This window comes from Papio anubis, chromosome 7 (genome assembly GCF_008728515.1).
Source record: "Papio anubis isolate 15944 chromosome 7, Panubis1.0, whole genome shotgun sequence".
Classification (NCBI taxonomy): domain Eukaryota; kingdom Metazoa; phylum Chordata; class Mammalia; order Primates; family Cercopithecidae; genus Papio; species Papio anubis.
This window is the reverse complement of record NC_044982.1, coordinates 35,106,048-35,133,054: the sequence shown is the minus strand read 5'-3', so window position 1 is coordinate 35,133,054 and position 27,007 is coordinate 35,106,048. Positions and strand designations below refer to the sequence as shown.

The window sequence follows — 27,007 nt, the reverse complement described above, 5'->3', positions numbered from 1 at the left end:
CTGACAATGATTCTACTCTTTTAAATTCTTCATTATGTTAATAGGCTAAACCATAAGAATAAAAACATAGAGACTAACAACACAATCTGAGTACAAAATCTTAGATTTCATAACTTTTTTCTCATTTTATCGTAGCTGTCCTGCCCACATTTAATCCAACAGCTTTCTTTTTAATGACTTGCCTTTATTAAGTCTGTAGTAAAGCCTTAGTTTTTAGTAGGAACAACGTTTATCTTTTGTACTCATATTTCATCAGCTTTCATAATTAAATTTCAGAATTAAAATAACAAGTCAAATGGTATAAACAGCCCGCTCTTTGTCAGCATGAGGTCCAGCTGGTGGGAGCAGAAAGTATGTATGGCACTAGGGTTCACCCACTAGACTGCTGGTGCCAACTGGGTATTCATCAGCATGGTTTGCAGGGGAATGATGAGCAGTGGTTAATCCAGGAAGTTGTCCAATGGAAGTCAGTTACACAGAGTGCCTACTGTAAGAAGTTTTCTTGGGCCACACAACTTAGAATTTTCAAGTCAGACAGGCAATTTGTTACAATATGATAATATACCACTAGTAATGGCTCTGGATAACAAAATTTGGAGCAGAAATTAAGCTCTGTAAAGTATAAACTGTACATTTTAAAAATTGTTATTTATACTTTTATATAGTATAAAACATATCTAAACAAACAACTCTGTCTTATAATAGGCAACTTTGATTCACTGAAATTAGCAGACTAACTCATTTTTCCTAATCAGAACCTTAAAGCAAGTCTTCTTGTTGAAGGAGTACATCAGTGTCAGATGTAATTTATCCTCTAGCACCAGGGTGTGGCCCTGCTGAGCTGGCTGTCACTCAGCCTCTTATCAGGTAGTTTCCATTTGGCTGCCTAATGCATTCCTGACTTCACTGTGGCTAAGTCTCAGGCAGGGGCGGGAGTGGAGTGGGAGTACTTTACTAAAGTATGCTATACAGCTGATATTATATGTAAAAATTAATCATATTTGGCTGATGAAGCTATAATCACTTTCTATTATTATATTGTTTTTATAAACATTATTTTACAAATTTAGACTTTAGAGGATATTTTACTCCAACATATAAGCCAGGTCGATTGCTGGAAAGATGCTGGATCAATAGAGGAATCCCATTGTTTGTACTTAGTAAAATAAGCAACATGCCATCGATGCTTTTCTTTCCAGTCCTTTCTCATGCCCACTTCTCTTTGCCATTTTGCTAGTGAGTGTATGTTTATATTGAGACCCAAGATTAAATGACGGTAATAATATAGCTAACATTCATTGCATTACTTCTTTGTACTTTATTTAGAGTTCCTCACTTAATGCCCATTGGACCCCAAGGTGAATCTGTCCTGGTGATGGAAGTCCAAGTGATACAGCCACATCCTCCTTAGGGAGGCACAGACTAGGCAGTAGAGCTGCATTCAGATTAACCTGAATTACTTATCTTCCTTTGAGTGTGTGTATGTTTTCTGTTTTTATTTATTTTTATTTATTTACTTATTTCATTGTTATTTTTTGAGACAGAGTCTCGCTCTGTCACCTAGGCTGGAGTGCAGTGGCATGATCTCGGCTCACTGCAATCTTTGCCTCCTGGATTCAAGCAATTCTCATGCCTCAGCCTCCCAAGTAGCTGGGATTACAGGTGTGCAGCACTGTGCCCAGCTAATTTTTGTATTTTTAGTAGATATGGGGTTTCACCATGTTGGCCAGGCTGGTCTCGAACTCCTGGCCTTAAGTGGTCTGCCTGCCTTGGCCTCCCAAAGTGCTGGGATTACAAGCATGAGCCACCGCGCCCTGCCTTGTGTTTTTATTTAGTCACCATGATCAGAGTACTAAGGAAATTTATAAGTGGAAAATACTAAGTTATAGAATAATTATAATGTTGCCTATATCCTGCATAGCTTGTTGGAGGAGGAGACTTTTTCAAGCCATTACTTACCTTGGTTTCTGTGGCCCCACAAGACTTCTTCAATTTTGCACTGAGTGTATAATTGTCTATGAAATATGTTCTCCTTGAATCCTATACAGAGGAATGCATTAATGAAGACAGAGGAGCCCATGGGCTCTTGGCAGTGGCATTTGTTCCTCCACTGATCAACAGTGTTGATAGGCTTATCTGCATGGTAGCTGGAGTGTTAGTCTCAAACTCAAGTTTCTGAAGATGCTGTGATAGGGAAGGGCCTCCCTCTACTGCACAATGCCCAGGAGAAACACAGTATCTGGTCTGAAGCGCATCTGAGAATATTTTCCCATTCCTTAAAGAGGGGAAACTAATGCTTATGCACCTAAATATTCTTTGGATAACTGTAAGCCACCAGATTTGATTGTTCTTACTGTTCACCTTCCTCCTCCTCCTCCATTCCAAAACACATATAAATCAGGTTGAACAGTAATTGAGGAGACAAAGTACATTTCAGTTGCTGTTTTCTATCTTTACCTCTCACTCTCTTGTCATCAGCCATCTTTAACATAGTTTCTTTAGAATACTACACTTAACTTGATTTGTACTAAAGTTACAGCTTTAGCACTCTCATATACTCTCAATTTTGCTATCAAGAGCTGTTCTTCAAGTTCCAGTCTGTCAAATAAGCATCATTAAATAGCTGTTATAAATTTTAGTGGATTATTTTTTAGTGCATAGAGAACATCAGGGAATATGATTAAGTATATTTCTAAAAATGTGTGCTTATTTTGTTTATTCAGGTTTTTTTGCTTTTTAAAAAATCCTTCTGCTGTGTAAATTTTAGGCTTGAGAAAAGTACCATGGAACGCTTTACAATTCAGTGTTCTTTAAGCATAATTATTCTACATCTAGTTTTTTGATGTGGACAGTTTTAGATTTCGGATAAATGATAGACTCCAAGGTCAATAAGTCTGCTCTCCTGAACCATGTTGTGTTCTACGCTGTTGAATTGAGCAGTTATTTTCTGCCAAAATGAATTGAATGGTGAAAGTTTTTATGCATATATAATAAATTGTTTTAATGCTCTTGCCTTTCATTTTTTATTAAAGTATTTTTCAATGTAGTTTCATTTTTATACACTTTATATATAATCTATGTAATTAATTTGAAGGTAACTCTCTATGTATTCCCTCACAGGGAGATTTGAGGCACTAAATGCCTTCCTGAGAAGCTAAGCTAGGAGTGTGTTTTGCTGCTGTCCTTTTATCTGCTCAGGGCTTCCAGTAGCAAGGAAGCTAGTAGGTATTGTGGTTTTGTGTGTTTGCTCCTTGGAAAGCAGAGGTCCTCTCTTTTCTTTACTGTGATCTCGAAGTCCCAGTGTGGCTCAGCTGCACCCTGATCTGGAAGGCTTTCACAGTGCCTGAGCCTCTCAAGCCAGAGGTTTGTGGAAGCTGCTTAAAAGGGCGTGGGCTTCAACTGCTCCTACATGTGTTTTATTTTAAAATCAAGATAGACCATCAAAGACCACACTAGTTCAAACACTTGACTTTATTAAAGGTCATCTTTTTAAGAGCCAGTCATATAAAAACAGAGTTTGTTTTGCAGTAAAGCTGGTGATGAAGACGTTTTCATTATGTCATTCATCAGCCCCTATAGAAAGTTCACGTGAAAAATTTATTTTAGAATTTGATGCCAGAAGTTGAAACCGGTAGCTACCAAATGCCTGCCTTTCTGATGATAGGTATTTTGTGTGTGTGTTTTGTTTCACTTATCTCTTGTTTTACTTCAACTCCCAGAACCAAATTTGATGCTCAACTATACAATTTTGATTATTAACACATCTGCTTCCACTTTCATCTTTTATTTTCCTATTCTGTTTAATTAGCATGATTTATATATATATCCTGTATCATTAATGACCTCAATTCTTTTTGGAAAAAGATGATTAGTATACATTTATATCCAAATAAAATACCTCTGTCCCCAGGCTTTCTCCTTAGTTCCAGCTGCATTTCTCACCAGCTGTTAATCTGCCTCTACCCAGATGGCTATCTCATTGGCTTCTGTAACCCACGTGCAGAGAGATTTGGAGTTCACCATTTTTCTCCCCTCCTCATCATTGCTCTCCTTCTGTAATTAAAGCTTCTTTGATGCCTCCTTCATCTTCATTGTGTTCAACCTACGATCTCTAGTCTACCCTCAAATTGCAGATAACTTCTGTTCCTCATGTCCCATTCCCAATTCTTTATGTAACTTCAGGGCCTCATGCCTGTTACCCAAAGTCTAGGTTTCTTAGTCCCTTTATAGTCTACCCTACTCAAACTCTAACCTCTTGTCTTTGCCAGATAGTCCTTTATTTAATAATGTAATAAACATGTGGGTCATCTGAAAGGCAGATGCTGAGACAGTACAGGACTGCAAGTGGTTAGGGGCTTGGATGAGAGTAACTTAGGTCTGTGAAAGATAATTTTGCAGAGAAAGCCTTCAGTTCCTCAAAGGAAAGAGGAGACAAAGGAAGATTAGGCAGGGAGAGCCTCAGACCATGATGCAGATCTGACAAAGTGTCAGCCAACACAAAGGGTCAAAAATGAGCATTAGAGAGGCATTACTAGAGCATCACTCCTTGTTGGGGAGTAAAAGGCAGGTCCTGTTACCCCAGCATGCTCAGCTATTGACTAGGGGCTGCCCAGGAAGAGTGTGGCCCAGCTCAAAAATTGTAGTAGATTTGAAGGCACTGCATCCAGAGACTTTTAGCTAATCCTATTTCTTGTGACCAAACTGGTTGTAGGTTCTTCCTAGAAGGGAAATCAGAGTGTTGCACCTACATACAAAAATGCATTATCCATTTACTGTTGTCAAGAGTACCCTTCATTTTTTTTAAAGTAGTTTTAAAAATTAAAATAACTGCACATTTATTCACTCATCTATCCATTTGTTCAGTCATTCAAATAATATTTAGCATCTGTTGTGTGCCAGATACAGTGCCTGGAGGAGAACAAATGGAGATACACCTCTGCCTTCATGGTATTTATAGTCTCCAGTTAGTGCAATTAAGATGAATGGGAAGCTATTAAACAGAGGTTTTTAAAAAAGTCTTCTACAATTTCTTTGTTTCCTCTGTTGGAACTCTGTTTTGATGGATGGTGAACCCCTGGACTTCCCTTTTTTTTTCTTTTGTAATTTCAATTTCTTTTTATTTTTGTTCTATACTCATTTATTTCATCTGATGACAAGCAGTTGCTATGTAGCTCTGTATGTTCTATTAGTCCTTTTGCTGAATTTTATTTTTAGCTGTCATATTTTTAATCCCTCAATAACTCGTTCTTTTGTTTTTTGTTTTTAGACAGGGTCTTCCACTGTCACAGGCTGGAGTGCAGTGGCGTGATTATGGCTCGCTGCAGCCTCAAACTCCTGGGCTCAAGTGATCCTCCCGCCTCAGCCTCCTCAACAGCTGGGATCACAAATGTGCATCATCACACCTGGCTAATTTTTTTAGATTTCTTTTTGTAGAGATGTGGTGTCACGATGTCACCCAGGCTGGTCTCAAACTCCTGGGCTCAAGCAAGCCTCCCACCTCAGCCTCCCAAAGTGCTGAGATTATAGGCGTGAGCCACTGTGCCCACCTTGTAGTTATCTTTCATAATAGTTTTTTCTTATATAACCTCCCCTCCCATTTCTCTATTGGTATTAATTAAAAATTTTTTCTAAGTTCTTTTTCTTGAATTACTTGTATCTTCCTGTTTGTACATTTTACTTTTCTTACTTTTCTTGTTTTTTCTTCTTCATGCTGTTAGTTGTCCAGTGATCTTTATCACATTTATGAATAAAGGCTAAGGTGGCTTAATGTAAGAGGCTTGGGTTCCCCTGCAGCTCCCCAGCTGATCTCTTCTTACATAGGAGAAGTAGTGTAACCTTTCTATAGGAAGGTGTCCCTGTGGAGTGAGAGAGCAATGATCAGGCTGCAGGATAGAAACCCACATGTGTGTCAAATTAGAAGGTCTTTATCCTGTTCCACTCCTGCATGGAGCTGAGTTTCCTTCCCCGGCCCCAGGGTGTGCACTGGAATAGGTTACTCTTCCTTTCCTCTCTTGCCCACCTGACAGGCTCCTGCCTGTCCTCCAGGGTTATGCAGCCCTCTGAACCCCTCTCCTGCAAGGTTTAGATGCTCTCCCACCACTGACCTGACGCACCCTAGCACCTCTTGTTTTGCATGATGATTTCTATGCTGCATTAATTCACAGCCCGCCTAAGCATGCTTTGAAGGCAAGGGCCACAGAATAGAAGGTCAGGTTTTACAAATGAATGAATGTTTGTTGCTGAACAAGGTATAAAATTTATTGAGTTGAGGAACCAATGTGTCTTGTATTCATAGCATCAGGAAGAAAAAGGTAGAGGAAGCCCTCTGTGTATATGACCTTGTGTTATACTCCAGACACTGGATAATACATTGCAGTTCTTCTTCCTCTCTTCTCAAGAAATGAGACTACAGATAGGTCTGTGTGTGGTCATGGTGGTTTTGTGGAAATTTACCAACCACCAATTGATCCCCATAGGCAAAAAACGCCATCACAGAGACTGATTTTTACTATTGTAAACTTTACTGGACACAACTGATGGAAACTAAAATCAGTGAATGACTGTTGAAGGAGAAATGGGAGGAGAAGCAGGATTTGCATGACCTCCAGGTATTTCCCTTAAGACATTTGTAAACTACAGGAGGAAAGATAGTAACTTAATGGTGGAGAAACCTGGCAGACACAGCCTTACCTAAGTGAATCAAGGTTGATATGAACCTCTGGATGTACTGAGAAGGGCACATCATTTCTGTAGTCCTCTTGCCCAAGAGGCACAACCCCAGCCCAATCACTTGAAACTACCACACAAACCCAAATTGAGAGATAAATACTCTTCAAAGCTGTCAAGGTCATGAAAGACAGGTACACTAAGGAACTCTTAGTATCTATAGGGGATTAAAAAGACATAACAACAAAATGCAACATGGGATTCTGAATGGGATTGGGGGGATTCCACATAGTGGAAACACTGGAAAAATTTGAATAAGAACTTTAGTTAATGGTATTGCGCCAATGTTAATTTCCTGGTTTTATTTGCGAGGGAGGATATCCATCACTTTGAGTATCATTTCTATGTTTTGGGGACATTTCAAGGCCTCTCTTCCAGCTATTTTGAAATATACCAGTAGATTGTTGCTAACTATAGTCACTCTAATGTGCTATTGAGCATTAGAACTTTTATTGTCTAACTGTATGTTTGTACTCATTAACCACCCTCTCTTCATCCTTGTCAGATGAAGAATTTGGAAATATTTTACCCCGTGAAACTCATGGTTTCTTCACTCTGTTGATTGTTTCTGCTGTACAAAAGTTTTTTACTTTAGTATAGTCCCATATGTCTATTCTTGTTTTCATTGCCTGTGCTTTTCAGGTCTTAACCATAAAGTCTTTGCCTAAACCAATGTCCTGGAGCATTTCTCCTTTGCTTTCTTCTAGTAGCTTTATAGTTTCAGGTCATATGTTTATTATGTCTTTAATCCATCTTGAGTTGATTTTGTATATAGTGAGAGAGAGGAGTGTAGAATTTTCCCAGCACCATTTATTGAAGAAGGTGTCCTTTCCCCAGTGTGTGTTCTTGACACCTTTGTCAAAAATTATTTGGCTGTAAATGTATGAATTTTTTTGGATTCTGGATTCTGTTCCATTGGTCTTTGTGTCTGTTTTTAGACCAGTGCCACGCTGTTTTGATTACGATAGCCTTGTAATATGTTTTAAAGTCAGGTAGTATGATGTTTCCAGCTTCATTCTTTTTGCTGTGGATTGTTTTGTCTGTTCTGCCTCCTCTTTTTTGGTTCCATGTGAATTTTAGGATGTTTTTTCTATTTCTGCAAAGAATGACGTTGGTATTTTGAATGGGGATTTGCACTGAATCTGTAAAATGTTATCATTTTAATGATAATAATTCTTCCGCTCCATAGGCATGGGACATGTTTGTTTGTGTGTTCTTCAATTTCGTTCAACAGCATTTCGTAGTTTTCCTTACAGAGATCTTTTACAACTTTGGTTTAATTTATTCCTAGGTATTTTTCTTTTCTTTTTCTTTTTCTTTTTTTTTTTTTTTTGTTTTATTTTGTTTTGTTTTTGTTTCTGTTGTAGGTGGGATTGCCTTCTTGATTTCTTTCTCAACTAATTTGTTATTGGTGTAAAAGAACACTACTGAATTTGTGTTGATGTTCATTTTGTATCATGCAACTTTACTGAATTTAATGATCCAGATCTAATATTTTTTTGGTGCAGACTTAAGTTTTTTCTAGATATAAGATTGTATCATCAGCACAGAGGGACAATTTGACTTCAACTTTTCTGATTTAGATGCCTTTTCTTTCTTTTTTTTACCTGATTGCTCTGGCTTGAACTTCCAATACCGTACTGGAGTGGTGAAAGTAGACATCCTTGTCTTGTTCCAGTTCTTAGAGAAAAGGATTTCAGCTTTCAGTGAAATCCGTGTATGATTTTAGCTATGTGCTGGTCATATATGGCCTTTATAATGTTGAGGTCTGTTTCTTCTATGCCTAGTTTGTTGAGAGTTTTTAATCTTGAAGGGATGCAAAATTTTACCAAACATTTTATGTCTATTGGGCTAATCATATGGTTTTTCTTCTCCATTTAGTTGATGCGATGTGTCGTACTTACTGAGTTGCATATTTTGAACCATCTTTGCATCTCTGATATAAATCCCACTTGGTTATGGTGTATTATTTCTTTAGTGTGCTGTTGGATTCAGTTTGTTCATATTTTGTTGAGCATTTTTGCATGTATGTTCATATGGGATACTGACCTGCAGTTTTCTTTTTTGTGTGTGTCCTTGTCTGCTTTTGGTATCAGGGTAATGCTGACCTCATAGAATGAGTTAGGGAGAGTTCCATGTTCTTCAGTTTTTTGGAATACTTTGACGAGAATTTGTGTTCTTTAGAAGTCTGATAGAATTCAACAGCAAAGCCATTGGGTTCTGGGGCTCTTCTTTACTGGGAGACTTTTTGTTACTGCATGATCTTATAACTTGTTATTGTTCTGTTCAGATTTTCTATGTCTTCTGGATTTGATCATGATAGGTTGTATGTGTCCAGGAATTCATCCATTTCCTGTACGTTTTTTAGTTTGTTAGTGCCTCTGATCTTTTGTGTTTCTGTAGTTATCAGTTATGATGTCTCTTTTTTCATTTCTGATTTGATTTTGGTCTTCTCTCTTTTTTTTTTTCTTGGTTATCCTACCAAGTGGTTTATCAATTGCATTTGTCTTTTCAAAAAACCAACTTTGTATTTTGTAGATTTTTTTCTATTGTGTTTTTAGTCTCTATTTTGTTTAATTCTGTGATCTGTTATTTCTTTCCTTCTAATTTTGGGTTTGGTTTGTTCTTGCTTTTCTAGTTTCTTGAGGTACACCATTAGATTGCTTATTTGAAATATTTCTCTGTTTTTGTTGTAGTCACTTATTGTTATAAAATTCTCACTTAACAATGTTTTTGCTGTATCCCATCGGTTTTGTACTTTGTATTTTGGTTTTCATTTGCTTCAAGAAATCTCTTCATTTTCTCTTTAGTTTCTTCTTTGACCCAGTGGTCATTCAGGAACATGTTGTTTAATTTCTATGTATTTTTACAGTTTATAGAGTTTCTCTTGTTATTGGTTTCTAGTTTTATTTCATTGTGGTCTCAGGAGATACTTGATATTATTTCAAGTTTTAAAGTTTTTTTGAGACTTATTTGGGCCCTAATATATAGTCCATCTTGGAGAATGTTCTATGTGCTGATGAAAAGAATGTGTATGCTGCAACTGCTGAGTGAAATATTCTGTAAATGTCTGTTACATCCATTTGGTCTAATGTGTAGCTTAAATTCGGTGTTTCTTTATTAATTTTCTGTCTGGATGATCTGTCTAAGGATGAGAGTAGGGTGTTGAAGTCTCTTAACTCAGGAGTCCCCAACCACTGGTCTGTGGCCTGTTAGGAACTGGGCTGCACAGCAGGAGGTGAGCAGCAGGTGAGCCAGCATTATCGCCTGAGCTCTGCCTCCAGTCAGAACAGCGGCAGCATTAAATTCTCATAGGAGCGCAGATGAACCCTGTTGTGAACTATGCATGCGAGGGATATAGGTTGTGCGCTCCTTATAAGAATCTAACTAATGCCTGTCCCCTGTCCCCAAGGTCTGTGGAAAAATTGTCTTCCACGAAACCTGTTCCTGGTGCCAAAAAGGTTGGGGACCACTGCTCTAACTATGATAGTATTGGAGTCTTTCTCTTTAAATCTAATAATGTTTTGTTTATATATCTGGGTGCTCTGGTGGTAAGTGCATATATGTTTAGAATTGTTATATCCTTTTGCTGAATTGATCTATCTTATATAATGGCCTTCACTATCTCTTACTTTGTTTAACTTGAAGTCTGTTTTATCTAAGTGTACCTATTCCTGCTCACTTTTGGTTTCCATTTCCATGGACTACCTTTTTCATCCTATTACTGTAGTCTGTATGTTTCTTTAGAGGTAAGGTGAGTTTCTTGTAGACATTATATAGTTGGGTCACATATTTTTTTTTCCATTCAGCCCATCTATATCTTTTCTGTGGAAAATGTAGTCTGTTTACATTCAAGGTTATTATTTATAGGTGGGGACATATTTCTGTCACTTTATTAATTGATATCTAGTTATTTTGTATATTGGTTTCTTTCTCATATTGTTTACCACTGTGATTTGGTGGTTTTCTTTTTCTTTTTTTTTTTTTTTTTTTTTTGAGACAGGTGCTTACTCTGTTATTTAGGCCAGAGTACAGTGGTACGATCATGGCCCACTGCAGCCTTGAATTCCCGGACTTTAAGTGATCCTCCCACCTCAGCCTCCTGAATATCTAGGACTATAGGTATATGCCACCATGCCTGACTAATTAAAAAGAAATATGGCCGGGCACAGTGGCCCACGCCTGTAATCCCAGCACTTTGGGAGGCCGAGGCAGGTGGATCACGTGGTCAGAAACCAGCCTGGCCAAGCTGGTGCTACCCCGTCTCTACTAAAACTACAAAAAAATTAGCCGGGCATGGTGGTGGGCACCTGTAATCTCAGCTACTCAGGAGGCTGAGCCAGGAGAATCGCTTGAACCCTGGAGGTGGAGGTTGCAGTGAGCCAAGATTGCACCACTGCACTCTAGCTTGGGGAACGGAGCAAGATTCTTTATATTGAGATAAGGTTTTGCTCTGTCAATCAGACTAGAGTGTAGAGGCCTGATCTCGGCTAACTGCAACCTCTGCCTCCTGGGCTCAAGTGATTCTTCTGCCTCAGCCCCCTAAGTAACTGGGACTACAGGCACACACCACCACGCCTGGCTCACTTTTCCATTTTTGGTAGAGAGGAGGTTTCACCATGTTGCCCTGGCTGGTCTTGAACTCCTGAGCTCAAGCCATCTGCCTGCTCCGGCCTCTCACAGTGCTAGAACTATATAGGTTTGAACAACTGCACCTGGCCTTAGCTAATTTTTAAAAAAATTTGTTTCTAGGAATGAAGTCTCACTATGTTGCCTAAGCTGGTCTCAAACTACTAGGCTCAAGCATTCTTTCTGCCTCACTGTCCCAGAGTGCTGGGATTATAGGTGGGAGCCACTGCACCTGGCCAAGTTTGGTGGCTTTCTGGAATCGTAACATTTTTGGGTGTTTTCATGATGGTGGTTACCATTTTTTCACTTCCAGGGCTAGGACTCACTTAAGCATTTTTTTTTTTTTAAGCACTGAATTTAATACTAAAAAAGATGAATTCTCTCAGCTTTTGCTTGTCTTGGAAAGACTTTTTATCCTTCATTTATGAAGGATAACTGCTTAGTATAGTAGCCTTGGCTGACAGGTTTTGTTGTTGTTGTTGTTGTTTCTCTTTTTTTCCCAGCACTTCTAATGTATTTTCCCATTCTCTACTGGCTTATAAGTTTTCTGCTTAGAAATCCACTGTTAGTCTGATGGGGGGTCCCTTTATAAGTGACTACACACTTTTCTCTTGCTATTTTTGGAATTCTCTTTGTCTTTGGCTTTTGATGGTTTGACCAAAATGTGCCGTGGAGAAGCCCCTTTTTTATTGCTTCTGTTTGGGGATCTGTAAGCTTCCTGTATCTGGATATCTACATCTCTTGCTAGACTTAGAATGTTTTTATCTTATTATTTCATTAAATATGTTTTCTAACCCTTTGACTTTCTTTTCACTTTCTGGGACTCTGAAAATTTGAATATTTGGTTGCTTTATAATGTCTCATGTCTCATAGGCTTTGCACTTTTTTTTATTCTTTTTGTTTTGCAATTTTTGACTGTTACTTGAAAAGATCCGTCTTCAAGTACTAAGATTCTTTTTTCTGCTTAATCTAGTCTATTGTTGATGCTTTCAAATGTATTTTGTATTTCATTCAATGAATTCTTCACTTCCAATATTTCTTTCTATAATTTCTATCGCTTTGGTAAATTTCTCATTCATATCTGATATATTTGTGTTCTTTTTCAGTATTTGGTTGTATTTCACAGAGCTTCATTAATTAACATTTAGAATTCTTTTTCTAGGATTTTGTATATTTCTTTTTGATTGGGATCTGTTGCTGGAGACATATTGTATTCTTTTTAAGATGTCATATTTCTTAGTTTTTTTGTGGTTTCTATGTCCTCACATTGCTATGTACACATCTGATATAACAGCTGCTTCTTGCAGTTTTTTGAGTTTACTTTCATGGGGAAGGACTTTTTCCTGAAAATGTATCTATAGTGCTGGTTGGGTAGGGCATTTTGACTTTGATTCTGGGTGCATGTAGTATAATGTCTTTGTCTGTCAGCAACATAAGTGGTATCTGTAATTTCCTTGACTTAGGGTACAGTCATTAATGGAGGCTTGCTGAACTTTTGCTGGTGACTGGGAGGTGGGCCAGTCATCAAGTCCAGTGGTAGCAGTGTTGGACTGAGTCTTTGTGTGTCTGGGCCTCAGGGCAGCAAACACCAGCACTTGTGCTAGCAGGTCCCGGCAGGTTAATTCTGGGGCTACAAGTGACTTGCTTAGATACCAGTAATGCTGGCAGTGGGCTGTACAGTTGTTGGAGTCCTGGGCCCTGGGAAGCAAGCATGATAGGGGTGATAGCAGGAACAGTGGTGGGATGACCCTCTGAGTTCTAAGTGGTGTGCACTGGTGTTGGTCGTGGCTATGGTGGACTGAGAGGGCTTGACCTCCGTCCCCTTGATGGCACATGAAACATTGGCTATGGTGGGCAGGGACTGAGTTATCCCCAGACCCCTAGAAGGTTGCTCAGGTGGGGATGGCAGTGGCTGCTCTGTGGCTGTGCTCCTGGGGAGGGCAGGATTGCTTTCAGTGGCAGCAGCCACATGCAGATGGGTGGAAAACATTCCCTTCCCTGTGCTTCAGCCCCGATGATGGCAACCCACAACAAAGGCACCTGTAGGCCGTGAAGTCTGGGCATGTGAAAATGGGTGATCTTACTCTGCTGGAGAAAGGGGGGTTGCTGCCAGTTGGCCCATGCTTCAGCCCTGGTGGTAGCAGTTTGCTATGGCAGTGGCTGCACATAGGGGATGTCAGTGGGGTTCCAGGAATATGGAGATGCAAGTGCTATTGATCTCTAGGGCAGGGTGCAGTCTCTTTGGGGCTAGGCTGTCAAAATGGTGTCATTATGCTTGCTGTAGCTGCGTAGGACTCAGGAGGGTGTGTTGGACCAATCATGGGCTTCGTCCTGAGCAGTGCCCTGGCATGTTTTCCAGGCATCTCCTTATATTTGTTTCAGGGCCTGCAAGGGTCATGGGGCTCTTCCATAGCTAGGATCACAGGAGTGGGTCCACAATGGAAATGTGGCTCATTGGGGATCTCTCACTTACCCTGCACTGGGGAGTCTCTCCATGGTCCCAGCCAGTCCCAACAAAGCAGGCTCAGTTTCCTGGTTTTGACAATGATTATTGTACTGTATGTCGTTATATAAGATGTTAGCATTGGGGGAGTCTGGGTGAGCAATATGGAAATAACCTGTAATATATTTGTAACTTTTCTCTAAGTTTAAAAGGAGTCCAGATAAAAAGTTAAAAAAATTTATTTTTTTCGGGTAGAACAAAAAAATTAAAAACAAATAAAAACCTTCATGTACATATATGCGTGTATATACAGTCATATACATGCATAAACACAGGAGCCATAGACGATGTGACACCAAAAGATTGGCCAGATGTTTGAAGCTTAAGTAGCACCCCCTTCGTAGTGTAGAGGGAATTGGGGGATGTAGGCAATTGTGAGGGTAGTAAATGGTTTTCAGGGGGAATGAATGAGCCCAAAGAATAGATAATGTCCTGGAACAAAGCTGCTCTGAGTTCCAGGGGGAGGTGACAGGAAGGTGAGGGGCAGAACCTCACCATGAACAATGGTGGTTTTAATATGCAGATAAACTGTCCCAGGTAATTTCCAGGAACTGCCCTCAGCATAATAGATGAAAAGCCTGCGTGGTGTGGTGACTATTAGTGTTCTCTCTTTTAACATTTTTGCAGCTGTGTTTCAATATGCTTGGTTTGCTTTGTATTTTTATTCCATGCATTTTAAAACATTATTCTGGCCAGTGGGCAGTGGCTTATTAATACCAGTGCTTTTGGAGGTCAAGGTGGGAGGACTGCTTGAGCCCAGCAGTTCAAGACCAGCCTGAGCAACATAGTGAGACAACATCACTACAGAAAATTGGCTTATGAATTCAAGTGGTTAATCTTTCCTGGTTATCTGATGTGATTCCTAGGGAGGGAGTTTTAAGATAATTTCACTTTTTTGGTAAGAAGTTTCCTCAGTCAGATAAGGAAATTCCAGAGGGTCCCTCCCTTTGCTTTCAGGGGAGAAATTAGAGAAGATTAGAAGGTCCTTGGTTCTGAGACATCTTCTACGGCTTTTCAATTTCTTTAATTCAAAGATGTCCAGCATGCAAAAGCACCCTATTTTGGGGTATTGTTATCTGTGCCCCAACACCTTCCATATAAAAAGATCAAAGCAACTACCTTGCTTGCTGATTTCCATATTCCAGTGAGTTTCTGTGCTCTTTGTTTGGCATTCTTGAAACAAAGGGCCTTTTAGATCTGTTGTTTCAGTACAAGTTGATGACATACATAATCAAGCTTGCCACGTATTTCCCAAATGTATACCTCTTTATATCTTCAGACAGTGAGACCCTCATTCTGAGCCCTGAAATCAGGTGCTCAAAAAAATTTGCTTTATTGCATCAATTCCTTTTCCAGTCTCTAATGGAGGTCCCTCCTCTGTATGGTGAGCCTGTTAATCTGAGCATCAAGGCAATGAGAGGAGACATCTTCCTATTTGCATTCAAGTCTAGTCTGAGAGAAGCATGAGCAGAAGCCATCTCTAGGACTCATGTAAACATTTAGTCAACAAATAGGTAGGTTTTGCTGAGTGTTTGGGACACTGCACGGTCCCTGTCCTTGTTAGCAGTGGTGACTTCTGCCTTAACTGAATTTCTGGCTACCTGTTAGAGACTTCCCCCTAAATCCTCCAAAAGCCTTTTATCTTGCTGCAATATGCCTGGTAAGGAGGTGTAAAGGATGTTTTAAATATAAGGAGATTCATTTAGAGACAAATGTTTCATTGTAATTTCTTTCATTTAGATGGTAGTTTTTTTTCCCCTAGGCTAATGTTTGAATTGGTATTAACATTAAAAATAACATTAACTTTTAAACATATTCTTTATAGTCATTGACCATTTGCAAACCAAATGCATTTTTTATAGTTAAAAAAATCTGGCCAGGCGCGGTGGCTCATGTCTGTAGTGCCAGCACTTTGGGAGGCCGAGGCAGGCAGATCACAAGGTCAGGAGTTCGAGACCAGCCTGACCAACATGGTGAAACCCTGTCTCTACTAAAAATACAAAGGTTAACCAGACATGGTGGCACATCCCTGTAATCCCAGCTACTCAGGAGGCTGAAGCAGAAGAATCGCTTGAACCTGGGAGGCGGAGGTTGCAGTGAGCCATCGCACCACTGCAGTCCAGCCTGGGTGACAGAGAGAGACTCTGTCTCAAAAAACAAAGCAACACAAAAAACAAACAAACAAACCTTCCAATTATAAAAGTTATATATGTATATCATTATAGAAAAAATAGAAACTCTAGAAGATTAATTTTGTGGGAATACTAGTGGTTTTATTTCTGCTCCATCAGTCTTAATACATGCATACTCCTTTTTAAAATGAATAAGGAGTCTTAAATACAGTTTTACATTTTTGTCCTGCTTCTGTAATGGGCCATACCATATCTTTTTTAAAGTTTTTCAGCTGTTTTTTCCATTTCTTGTTATAATAAATAATGCTTACATTAACTGGTCTTAACTTTTTGTGGTTGTTGCCCCATTGATCCTGATAACAGTTTAGTGAAGCCTGTGAACTCTCCTTGGAATACATTTTTATTTATTTATTTATTTATTTATTTATTTGAGACTGGGTCTTGCTCTGTCACCCAGGCTGGAGTGTAGTGGCATGATCACAGCTCACTGCCACCTTGATCTCCTGGGCTCAAGTGCTCGTCCCACCTCATCCTCCCAAGTAATTGGGACTACAGTTGTGTACCACTGTGCCCAGCTAATATTTTATTGATTGATTGATTGATTGATTGATTGAGATGGAGTCTTGCTCTGTTGCCCAGGCTGGAGTACAGTGGGACGATCTCGGCTCACTGCCACCTCTGCCTCCCGGGTTCAAGTGATTCTTCTGCCTCAGCCTCTCAAGTAGCTGGGATTACAGGTGCCTGCCACCATGCCTGGCTAGTTTTTATATTTTTAGTAGAGAGGGGGTTTCACCATGTTGGCCAGGATGGTCTCCAACTCCTGACCTCAAGCAATCCATCTGCCTCGGCCTCCCAAAGTGTTGGGATTGCAGATGTGAGCCACCGTGCCTGGCCAATTTTTTGTATTGATGGTGTCTCACTGTGTTGCTCAGGCTGGTCTTGAACTCCTAGGCTCAAGTAAGCCACTTCCCCCCACCCCCGCCCCACCCCACCAGCATAATGTTTTAAAGTGCATGAAACAAAAATACAAAGCAAACCAAGCATATTGAAGCACAGTTGCAAAAGTGTTAAAATTTTGAGACATAGTAATGGATGTGCTTCTTTCTTATTTCATGAGAAAAAGACCTGGTGGCAGCTCTGTTAATTACCATCATTTCAAAGTAGGGGTGATTGTAATTAATATTCTGATACGTCTGCAACAACTTTAATGTAATATTAAACTGTGATTTCTATTGGTGTCAAAGTCACATGTAAAACTAATATTAATATAGTTTGTTGCCTGCATTTGTAATTGATGAAAGCACTAAATTTCAGTTAGAAGTTAGTGAAAATAAAGATGCAATTTTTTCAGTCAAGTTTATAGACCCCCTAATTTCTATTCCTAGCCACATGCTTGTTATATAAGTTTTTTCCACATATCTAATTATTTCCATAAGGTGGAGCCCTGTAAATGAAATGTGAGCTTTACAGGAGCCTTGATTTTTATTGCCAAATTGCTCTTAAGAAAGCTTAGACCAGAAAGATCCACTGGTATGTTTAAGACTTGTAGTTTAACGTTCTCTTAACTACTTTGAATATTTACAGTTTATATTTTTGAACATGTAGTAAAGACCAACAAAAGACATTTTGTTTCTTTGATCACTAGTGAGTGTCAATTTTTAAAAATATAGCTATTGGCCATTTGTCATAGACTGATAGCAACCAGTAAAAAATCTCTCATGATTCTGCTAATCTTTATCCTCCCTTTATTTAAAAAAATTTTATGTACAGAAAAGTTGGAATATGTGTCCTTTTATTTTAAATAAGTTTGTCTTGTATTTTTTCTTTAATGATTTTGATGCAATTTATTAATGTCAACATAACTTCATACTAAAATTTACCTTTTACTGAAAAGTTAGACGCCTATTAGGTGCTACTTTAGATACTGTTTTAAACCTCCAAATTCGATGTAATCTTTTCAAATACATCACCTCACTTTTTAAGTGTTACCTATGGGAAGAAGAAATGGAACGTCGGAGTACTATGCACTTTGTAAATGTGAGTAATTACTCTTAGGCAACAGTAATTATAAGTTTAGTGCCACGCTTTGGGACAGAATTCTGGCATGTGGCCAGTCCTGTTTAAATGTCCCCGTCCATTACTCTGACCTGCTTTTGATTATGGTGCGAGGTCCTAGGCTATTAAGTTCTCATGGAACCTCCACACTTAAAATTAGGATGAGCCCTCTGAGGACCAGAAACCGAGAATCTAAGTGGTGCACTTCCCAGAAGGAGAGCCATTCTTTAAACACTTGGCCTTTTATTATGTCCACTTGGGCAAACCTGTGTTTCCTTTTAACAAGATAATACATTTCTTTCTTTTTAACATTGAATTCTCCAGTCTTTAGCTTTGTCCTCTCTTTCTTAGTCATTAGTCAGATTAACATGTAAGAAGTTGCACAAAAACAAAACCTGAAAAATTTGAACAGTGAGTGGTTTTCCTAGTTATTTTATTTTTTAAATTTTATTCTATTCTATTCCATTCCATTCCATTCCATTCCATTCCATTCCATTCCATTCCATTCCATTCTATTCTATTCTATTCTACTCTACTCTACTCTACTCTACTCTACTCTACTCTACTCTACTCTACTCTACTCTATTCTACTCTTCTCTACTCTACTCTACTGTATTTTGTATGTTCCGGGATACATGTGCAGAACGTGCAGGTGTGTTACATAGGTATACATGTGTCATGGTGGTTTGCTGCATCTATCAACCTGTCATCTAGGTTTTTAAGCCCCACATGCATTAGGTATTTGTCCTAACCCTCCCCTTGCCCTCCACCCGCTGGCAGGCCCCCATATGTGATGTTCCCCTCCCTGTGTCCATGTTCTTATTGTTCAGCTCCCACTTATGAGTGAGAACATGCGATGTTTGGTTTTCTGTTACTGTGTTAGTTTGCTGAGAATGATGGCTTCCAGCTTCATCCATGTCCCTGCAAAGAACATGACTCATTCTTTTTTATGACTGCATAGTATTCTATGGTGTATATGTGCCACATTTTCTTTATTCAGTCTATCAGTGATGGGCATTTGGGTTGGTTTCATGTCTCTGCTATTGTAAATACTGCTGCAGTAAACATACATGTGCATATGTGTGTCTAATGAAAATTTTTTTTTTTTTTTTTTGAGAGGGAGTCTCGCTCTGCCACCCAGGCTGGAGTGCAGTGGCCAGATCTCAGCTCACTGCAAGCTCCGCCTCCTGGGTTTACGCCATTCTCCTGCCTCAGCCTCCCGAGTAGCTGGTACTACAGGCACCTGCCACCTCGCCCGGCTAGTTTTTTGTATTTTTTTTAGTAGAGACGGGGTTTCATCATGTTAGCCAGGATGGTCTCGATCTCCTGACCTCGTGATCCGCCCGTCTCGGCCTCCCAAAGTGCTGGGATTACAGGCTTGAGCCACCGCGCCCGGCTCTAATGAAAATATTAAACTGATGAAAACATTGAGGGTCAAAGTTTATATTGTTAACTGTACTGATAGTGGCACACAGGTAACCAACCAGGTAGACTACTTAAGAAAAATAGTTTAAATGTTAAAAATGGTGAAATAACTTTAAGCTATTGAAGTTGTCACTGTGCCATTCTTGACCTGCTGATATATGATGAAGCCCAAGTCTGTCTGCTTATTACTTGTGTCTTTAGCATCCCCATTATACATTGACTTATGGTGTTTTTTTCTTGGGAAAAATGGAAAAGATTTTATTGTTCTTTCTGTATGATCAATTAGGGTAATTAGGGTAATTCTAAGATTTAGATGTGAACATTTTTGTGACTTTAACATATCTTGCCATATTGCTTTCAAAAGCAGTTGATACCAATCCACAGTGCCACCAGCAATGGATGAATATATTACATCTCTACCAAGGGCTGGTTTTTTATTTCAGAAACATTGTTTTTGATATTGGGTTAGTCATGAGATAGTACCTAAGTTTTATTTGCTTTGTGTTTCTTTGATTCGTGTTTCTGATGTCTATTTTTTCTATTAAACAATTTAAATTAACTATTATAAGCAGATGTTTTAAGCCATAAATTATAACTTTACAGATTACTTGTAAAACTGTACTTTTACTGTTCATAATTACATTCAGTTGAAATTATGCTATAGATGTCCTCAGGGAAGTATGCAACTGAAGTATTAAAAATAGCCTGCAGATACCATGATAACCAATGCAAGTGACAAAAAATTGCTGGTTGAAGCCCTGTGACTCTTGTAACTAGTTTCCTTTCCCCTTCACAAGTAAAACACCAAGCTTAACCTTTTTTGCCTTGTACACACATGCTTATGTATACCTTATAATCAGGTAATTGGACTGTGCCTGACCTAATTACTTTGAGCTTTGAACTATTTACTGTTTCCCCTCACTAAGAATGTGAAATTTTTATTATAATCATTATTGTGAATGTATCAACCAAAAATAAAACTATTTACCTGGAATATTTTAATGATGACATAATTATTTATTGGTACTCTTTGTACCATCCTGGTTAAAACCAAGAACCAGAACTAATAAGAAAACTTCAGACTAAACATTTAAATGTGAGGAATGGAGTAGGTGGAAGGAAGTCAACCGTATATGGATATAACGTTAATCTCTTTCCCTGTCAACAAAACCTTAAACAGCACATCAAGAAATAAAGCATTATGTCTCATCTGACTAGATAAACAGTTTGTTCCTTTAGGAACCAAGTTTTATTTAATGATTTTTTTATTCATAATACAGTTTTAGAAACTTATGGGAACATAATATTGTGTGTAATGGCTAAGAAAATGAGCTTTCAAATCAGCAGTTAATATGTTTAAATCTGGTACTGCTATATACTACTTGTGGCTAATTGACTTATCTTCTTTAAATCAAAGTTGCCACATCTATAAAAAAGAAGGAAATACCTTTTCTTTGTTTTTTGTTGTTGTTGTCGTTGATGTGATTAGAGTACTTGGCAAAATGCTTTGCTTTGCTGCATTATATCATTCTAATGTGGTAATTGCTGTATTGGTTTTTGGCATCCCGGTATGCTGGCTCTAAAATATTCTAATTTCTGGTGGTCTAATACCTGTATTTCAGTTCATCCATCAGAAGCTTTCTCTACCCTACTTGAGGTTCCAATTCCTCTTCCCTTCCCCTTTTCTTCCTCTGACTTTCCTCATCCTGAATTTCCTCATCAAAGTCTTCCTTGCCTTTCTTTAACGCTCTTCATCTGAAACTCCCCTGTCCTTACTCCCCTTCCCTGCTAAACTTTCCACTCCAGAAGAAAGAGAAAGACAATTGTGGATCTGGCTAGAAGAACACTTTGTAATTATGGGTATCTTCGCTAGCAAACAATGGAAGTCAATGGCTGATAGGAAAACAAATTTAAAATGCTACATCACAGAACAAGTGTAGACACACTGCTCAGGGACCAGGGGCCTGAGAGGAAGGAAGAGACTGCAGTCTAGTATCTTCTAGCTTAGAACTCAAAATTGTAGCTGTGTGTGGTAGCTCACGCCTGTTATCCCAGCACTTTGGGAGGCTGAGGTGGGAAGATCACCTGAGGTCAGGAGTTCGAGACCAGCCTGGCCAGTGTGGTGAAACCTTGTCTCTACTAAAAAAAATACAAAAATTAGCCAGGTGTGGTGGCACGCGCCTGTAGTCCCAGCTACTCGGGAGGCTGAGGCAGGAGAATTGCTTGAACCCAGGAGGTGGAGGCTGCAGTAAGCCGAGATCGCGCCACAGCACTGCATTCTGGGCCACAGAGCGAGACTGTCTCAAAAAAAAAAAAAAAAAAAAAAAGAGCTGAAAATGGTAATTTGCTGAATGAAACTCTTCTCTACCAGAAGGTTAAATTTAAATAGTACATTAGGATTTTGAATAGAATAAACTTGTGTTCATATGGAAAGAGTTTTTTCTATACTTCTGTAATCCTTAAGAGAAAAAAAGGACAGTGGACAAAAACAGAGCTTTTATTGTAAAAATATTTTTTTTTCAAGTTCAAAGACTTTGAAAAAGCAGAGTCTAGTGATGATAGTGGTGAATTTAGCATGGGAAATTGGACCGGAGTCTCCATCCATACCAATAGAACTGATACTGATGAAGACTGGCTGGAAAAGCTATTTGGGAAATAATAGCGAGAGCTCTTTTTTAGTGAAAACTTGACACAAGTTCAAAAATATCTTCCTACCATTATCTAACCAGAGATGGGTTTGTTTGAAGCTAGAGTCTGAAGAAAGTGTTTGAATTTAGTTTATAATTATCCCATCACCATTCCCCAAATTCAGAAATATACTTCATTAGCAGCTGGGAAAAGTTACAAAAAAATGTAGTCAGTTTTTGATGATGATATGCAAAAAGTTTAAATTATCGTTAATTTTACAGTTCTTATTATTAACAAAGTAATCTTATTTTTAGTCTTTAGTTTTAGTTTATTTTATGTAGGATTTATTTTTTAAATAACACAATTTGTATTTTATCTACCAGTAATACTAAAATGATTATGTTTAATATTTTTAGTTTATAAATTTATATTTTATTTACATTTTTGTAATGTTTCCATTTTTGTTCTTGAGATATATTAAATATTTGGTTTTAATAATTTGTGTTTTTATGAATTCATAACACTTTAAAATAAAGTTATTAGTATCAATATCCAAAGTAAACACTTGCATTTTCTTCCAGTATTCAGTCCCTCTTTTCAAAGATGTCTGTGCCATACTTTGGATGAGACCTAAAAAATTAGAGGACTTAGCCAAATAAAGGAAGGGTTAAGAAAAGAATGTTCTCAGCAGATTTTCTCAGATGATAAAAGACTGTGAGTTTGAGCACCTGAAAGAGAAGTTTAGTATCAGTGGTTCTCCAAATTTAAGAAGGTGAAAGGTCTGAGCTGAGGCTGGAGTGATTGACAGTGACAGGTTATGAGAACCTTTGGGAAACCTTGGAAAGGGTACAAGAACCTGAGTGTTTTAAGTTTTGTAGTAGGGTCAGATTTGCATTTTAGAAGCATCATCTGGCAGTGTGAATAAGTTGGATAAAAACAAACCAGTTAGAAGACTACTACAAACACTCAGGCAAGTGATGATAGGAGAAATAGTGGCAGTGGGATGAGGAAAAGATAGATTTGAGAGATGTCCAGAAACTGGAATTCACAGAGCATGACAATGGGTCTGGCATGAGCAACTGGTTGAATGTGGTAGCAGCTGCTGAAATAGGGACTGGATGGGGACCTATATAGGTTTCTGTGGGAAGGTGATAGGTTTACTTTTGCAGATGCACATGGGACAAACGGTTCCATTAGGTAAATGTAAGGATCTCAGACTTTGGCCCGGCACGGTGGCTCAGGCCTGTAATCCCAGCACTTTGAGAGGCCAAGGTGGACAGATCACTTGAGGTCAGGAGTTCAAGACCAGCCTGACCATCAAGGTGAAACCCCATCTCTACAAAAAATATAAAAAATTAGCCGGGCATGGTGGTACGCACCTGTAATCCCAGCTACTCCGGAGGCTGAGGCAAGAGAATCACTTGAACCCAGGAGGCAGAGGTTGCAGTGAGCCAAGATCACGCCACTGCACTCCAGCGTAGGTGACAGAGCGAGACTCTGTCTCAAAACAAACAACAACAACAAAAACAAAAAAAAGATCTCAGGCTTAGAGATGTCTGGAGAGGACATGTAGACCTCTGAGAGTCATCAACCTTGAGGCGGTAGTTGAAGTTCTGAATGTGGGTGGAATATTCAGATGGGAAGAGGGAGGAAAACTAAGCTAGAACAGCCAGAGCAGTAGAAGGAAAATCAGAAGAGGGCAATGTCACAGGAACAGGGAAGTAAGAGTGTTTCTAGAAAACATGAAGTGATCACCTGTGCTAGATGTTATGGAGAGTTTGAGCCAGGTAAGGACCAAAAGTATCATTTCTTTTAACTTTGAGAAAGTCATTGGTGACCCATGCAATGGAAGTCAGATGATAATTCTGAAGTGAGGAATTGGACAGCTATTTCAAGAAATTTCCAATGGAAGAAAGGAAAAAGGAGATAACTCTTTAATTCTGACACGCCTGTGAGGAGTTGAGAATAAATGTGAGTTTAAACGTCATTAAACAATTATGGGAATTAGCAAGTCTAGAGGGAGAAGTTGAAGATTAAAAGAGGGTCATCAAGGCACCTGCGTCCCTAGGAAGGGGGAATGGGCAAATGGGGGTGGGGGTGGGGCTTTGGATCGTACAGAAAAAGAAGCTAGAGTCTGGATGCTGGTGACTTTGTGTGGATGGTAAGTTTGCATCTGAAATAGCTTCTTTATTTCCTTTGTGATGTAGACACATTGTCATTTGCCAAGATTGAGGAGAAGGTAGGTGAGGGGTGGTTACGGGAGAATAGAGCATGTTTGCCACATCTGCCCTGGAAAAATGGAGAGAGGAGCTGACCAGGGAAAGCTTGAGGATGAGGATGAGTTGAGGTTATTGATGGAATTTATGGTGGCCCTATATCTGGGAATTTCTCTAGCAGCAGAGAACTGCCATGCCACCTGCCCATTGTGAGATATGTGGGGTGTACTTGAGGAGTTCCTAGAAGTTGATTTTTATTAGAGTCCATGAAGTACAAGGACCAGGTAATGAATGTGACTCACAGTCTGTTGCATCCACTGTTGTTCAGTGCTACAGTGGTACAATATCCTCTGAGGTTATTGAAGCGTGTTAAGCTCTTTGCTCTTTCAGTAACTGGCCCCAGACTGCTGTCTTGTTTTTCTTTAAGTTCTTGTCCGCTTTTTTATACTATTTCTGTCTCCTCCCTTTCTGTTTTCTTCCTTGTTGTCAGTTGTTCTATCACATTGCTGTCTGCATGCAAGTCTGTATCAGCCCTACACCCTGGACTTTGTCAACATCTGGAATTATCACACCTCTGAAATAAAGCAGTGAGCTTGAAGACCAGACAATCAAGCTTATTAGAATTGTGTGCAAAGTAAGAGTAAAAAATCTGAGTGTGATTCTCATGTGCTGTGCTTTGAGGATATGCATAAGTGTCTGTACATGAATTTTGTGACATTTAGTGGGTTATTTCTCATATATGAGATATTTGTTGCTTGTATTCCCATTGTGTTTTTCTTCTTTTGAATTTCCATGGCTTATGATAATATTCTTAGAGAGCCCTCAACATTTATGATTGTAGCTTTTGTAATTGTGCTTTCGTACCTGCAAAGTATTTTCATATGCATTACTTAATTTTAAACTACATGATTCAACATTTATGCTGTTTTTTCTTATTATTCTCATGGATTTTCAAATACTTATATTTTGTATGGAAATAACATGTATTTTCAAGTGTGTATGCATTTTGTGTGATAATGAGATGTTATGTCACAATGCAATCATTTAGCCGTATCAGATATAAGTGAAATACAATAATGTAAATTAAGCATTTTGGAGGTTTGAAAAACAAATGATCTGTTCTAGTTTTCCATATATTTTCATGTTTTGTGGACTTCATCTGTGAACATCTCATGTATATATCAACAGTCTAAATTTTTAAAAGATGTATATGCACAGTAAATACCACTTTTCAGTGTTTTCTATAAATTAACTTAATTTTGATCCCCATCTTTCTCTTTGTCAAGAGGAAGGTAAATTCAGCGCCAGTCCTTTGGAGGCTTGTGCTAAGGTGTGGGGCCTTGGGCAAAAGGCCAGAACATTGAAGAGAGGCCCTAGGCTCATCAGTCACCTGGCCACACAAGTTACATTAGCCCTGCACTGTGGGATCTATGCTGTGGCCCAGAGCCCTGAGTCCTGCCTCCCTGGGGCACTGTGAAGCTCTTTCCTCTGAGCTCCTACTCCACCATACATAGGCTTCTTGGGAGCAGAGTGCTGCCCAGTGACTCGCAGCACACATCTCTCTCTCCAATCCAGGGACATCTTTTTTAATCTGGTGGAATCCCCCTTTCTTCAAACTCTGTTCTTAATATGTTTAGAATTTTTTTGAAAAACAAAAACTAAAAAGCCCTGGCACAAGCCTTCTCTTAGACAAGGCAGCACGTACAAATGTAGCCTATTTAAATGGTGGGAGAGAGGGAGAAAATACAAATTTATTTTGAGAAATGGTAGAGTAGTAATCTGTAGAGTAGTGAAAAACTCAACAGGCTACCTGTGGTCAGCGTTATCTACTCTGGAACTAAACCTGTGTAGCCAAGTCTTTGTTTTTATAACTAATTGAAGAATATTAATATTTGTTAAATGTTTACATTTTATTGATATAATTTCTGAGTGACGACCTTAAATACTGAGCAGAATGTACCATTTTCAAAGTGTTAGGTAGATTTTCTAACTTCGTTTTGTCTTATTTTACCTAAGAACACTGGAACTATTTTGGGGCTGATGAGAATCTTGGTCCAGTGGCTGTGAGCATTCGAAGGGAAAAACCAGATGAAATGAAAGAAAATGGATCTCCGTACAACTACCGGATAATTTTTAGAACTAGTGAGGTAAGTCGCAAATGAGAGAGATTTGAGGTTTAACTGAAATGGGGGAAAAAAAGCAAATAGTAGCAGTAGCAAAGCAATTAAATTTAATAGCACATGGTTACAGATGTCTTTGGAATAAGCAAAGTCCCCTTTCATTTATTCTGTTGGAGATGGAGGTGGACAAGATGGTTAGATCTGGATCCCTTCTTTTCATCAGACTCTGAATAGATGCAATCTACGAATGAGGAGTTTTGATTCAGAGAAAGATATGTCCGTTAAGTGTGACCCAAGGAAATCGGAGCCCTCAGAATCCCCAGTGGGATATTGTGTGTCCTTCTTAGGGCTACTGGAAAGCACCAAGCCAACTTGAGGAGCCAGGGTATTAGGGATAAGAGAAGGCCACCGAAGACTTAATTCACTCTTCCAAGCTCTTTCTGAGCTCATATCTTCGCCCAAGAAGAAGGAGGGAAAGAGACTCTTGATTTCTTCCACTATCAGAGTGGAGGAAGTCCACTATCTTTGGGACCCATTGTCTGAGACCTAGAAGGTGGATTCTTTGAACCAGGG

The 27,007-nt window shown here is 39.0% G+C and overlaps 1 protein-coding gene across 18 annotated transcripts in view; it reads left to right on the top strand.

Annotated features, from left to right (window-relative positions):
- Nucleotides 1-27,007, top strand: part of SIPA1L1 (signal induced proliferation associated 1 like 1) — a 410,818-nt gene that overhangs the window by 265,620 nt on the left and 118,191 nt on the right. For all 18 annotated transcript variants that reach the window (XM_017961310.3, XM_021941336.2, XM_021941338.2 and 15 more), the window contains one exon: nt 26,331-26,461. In XM_017961310.3, the coding sequence (XP_017816799.2) occupies nt 26,331-26,461 (131 nt within the window). The remainder of the gene's footprint in view (nt 1-26,330; nt 26,462-27,007) is intronic.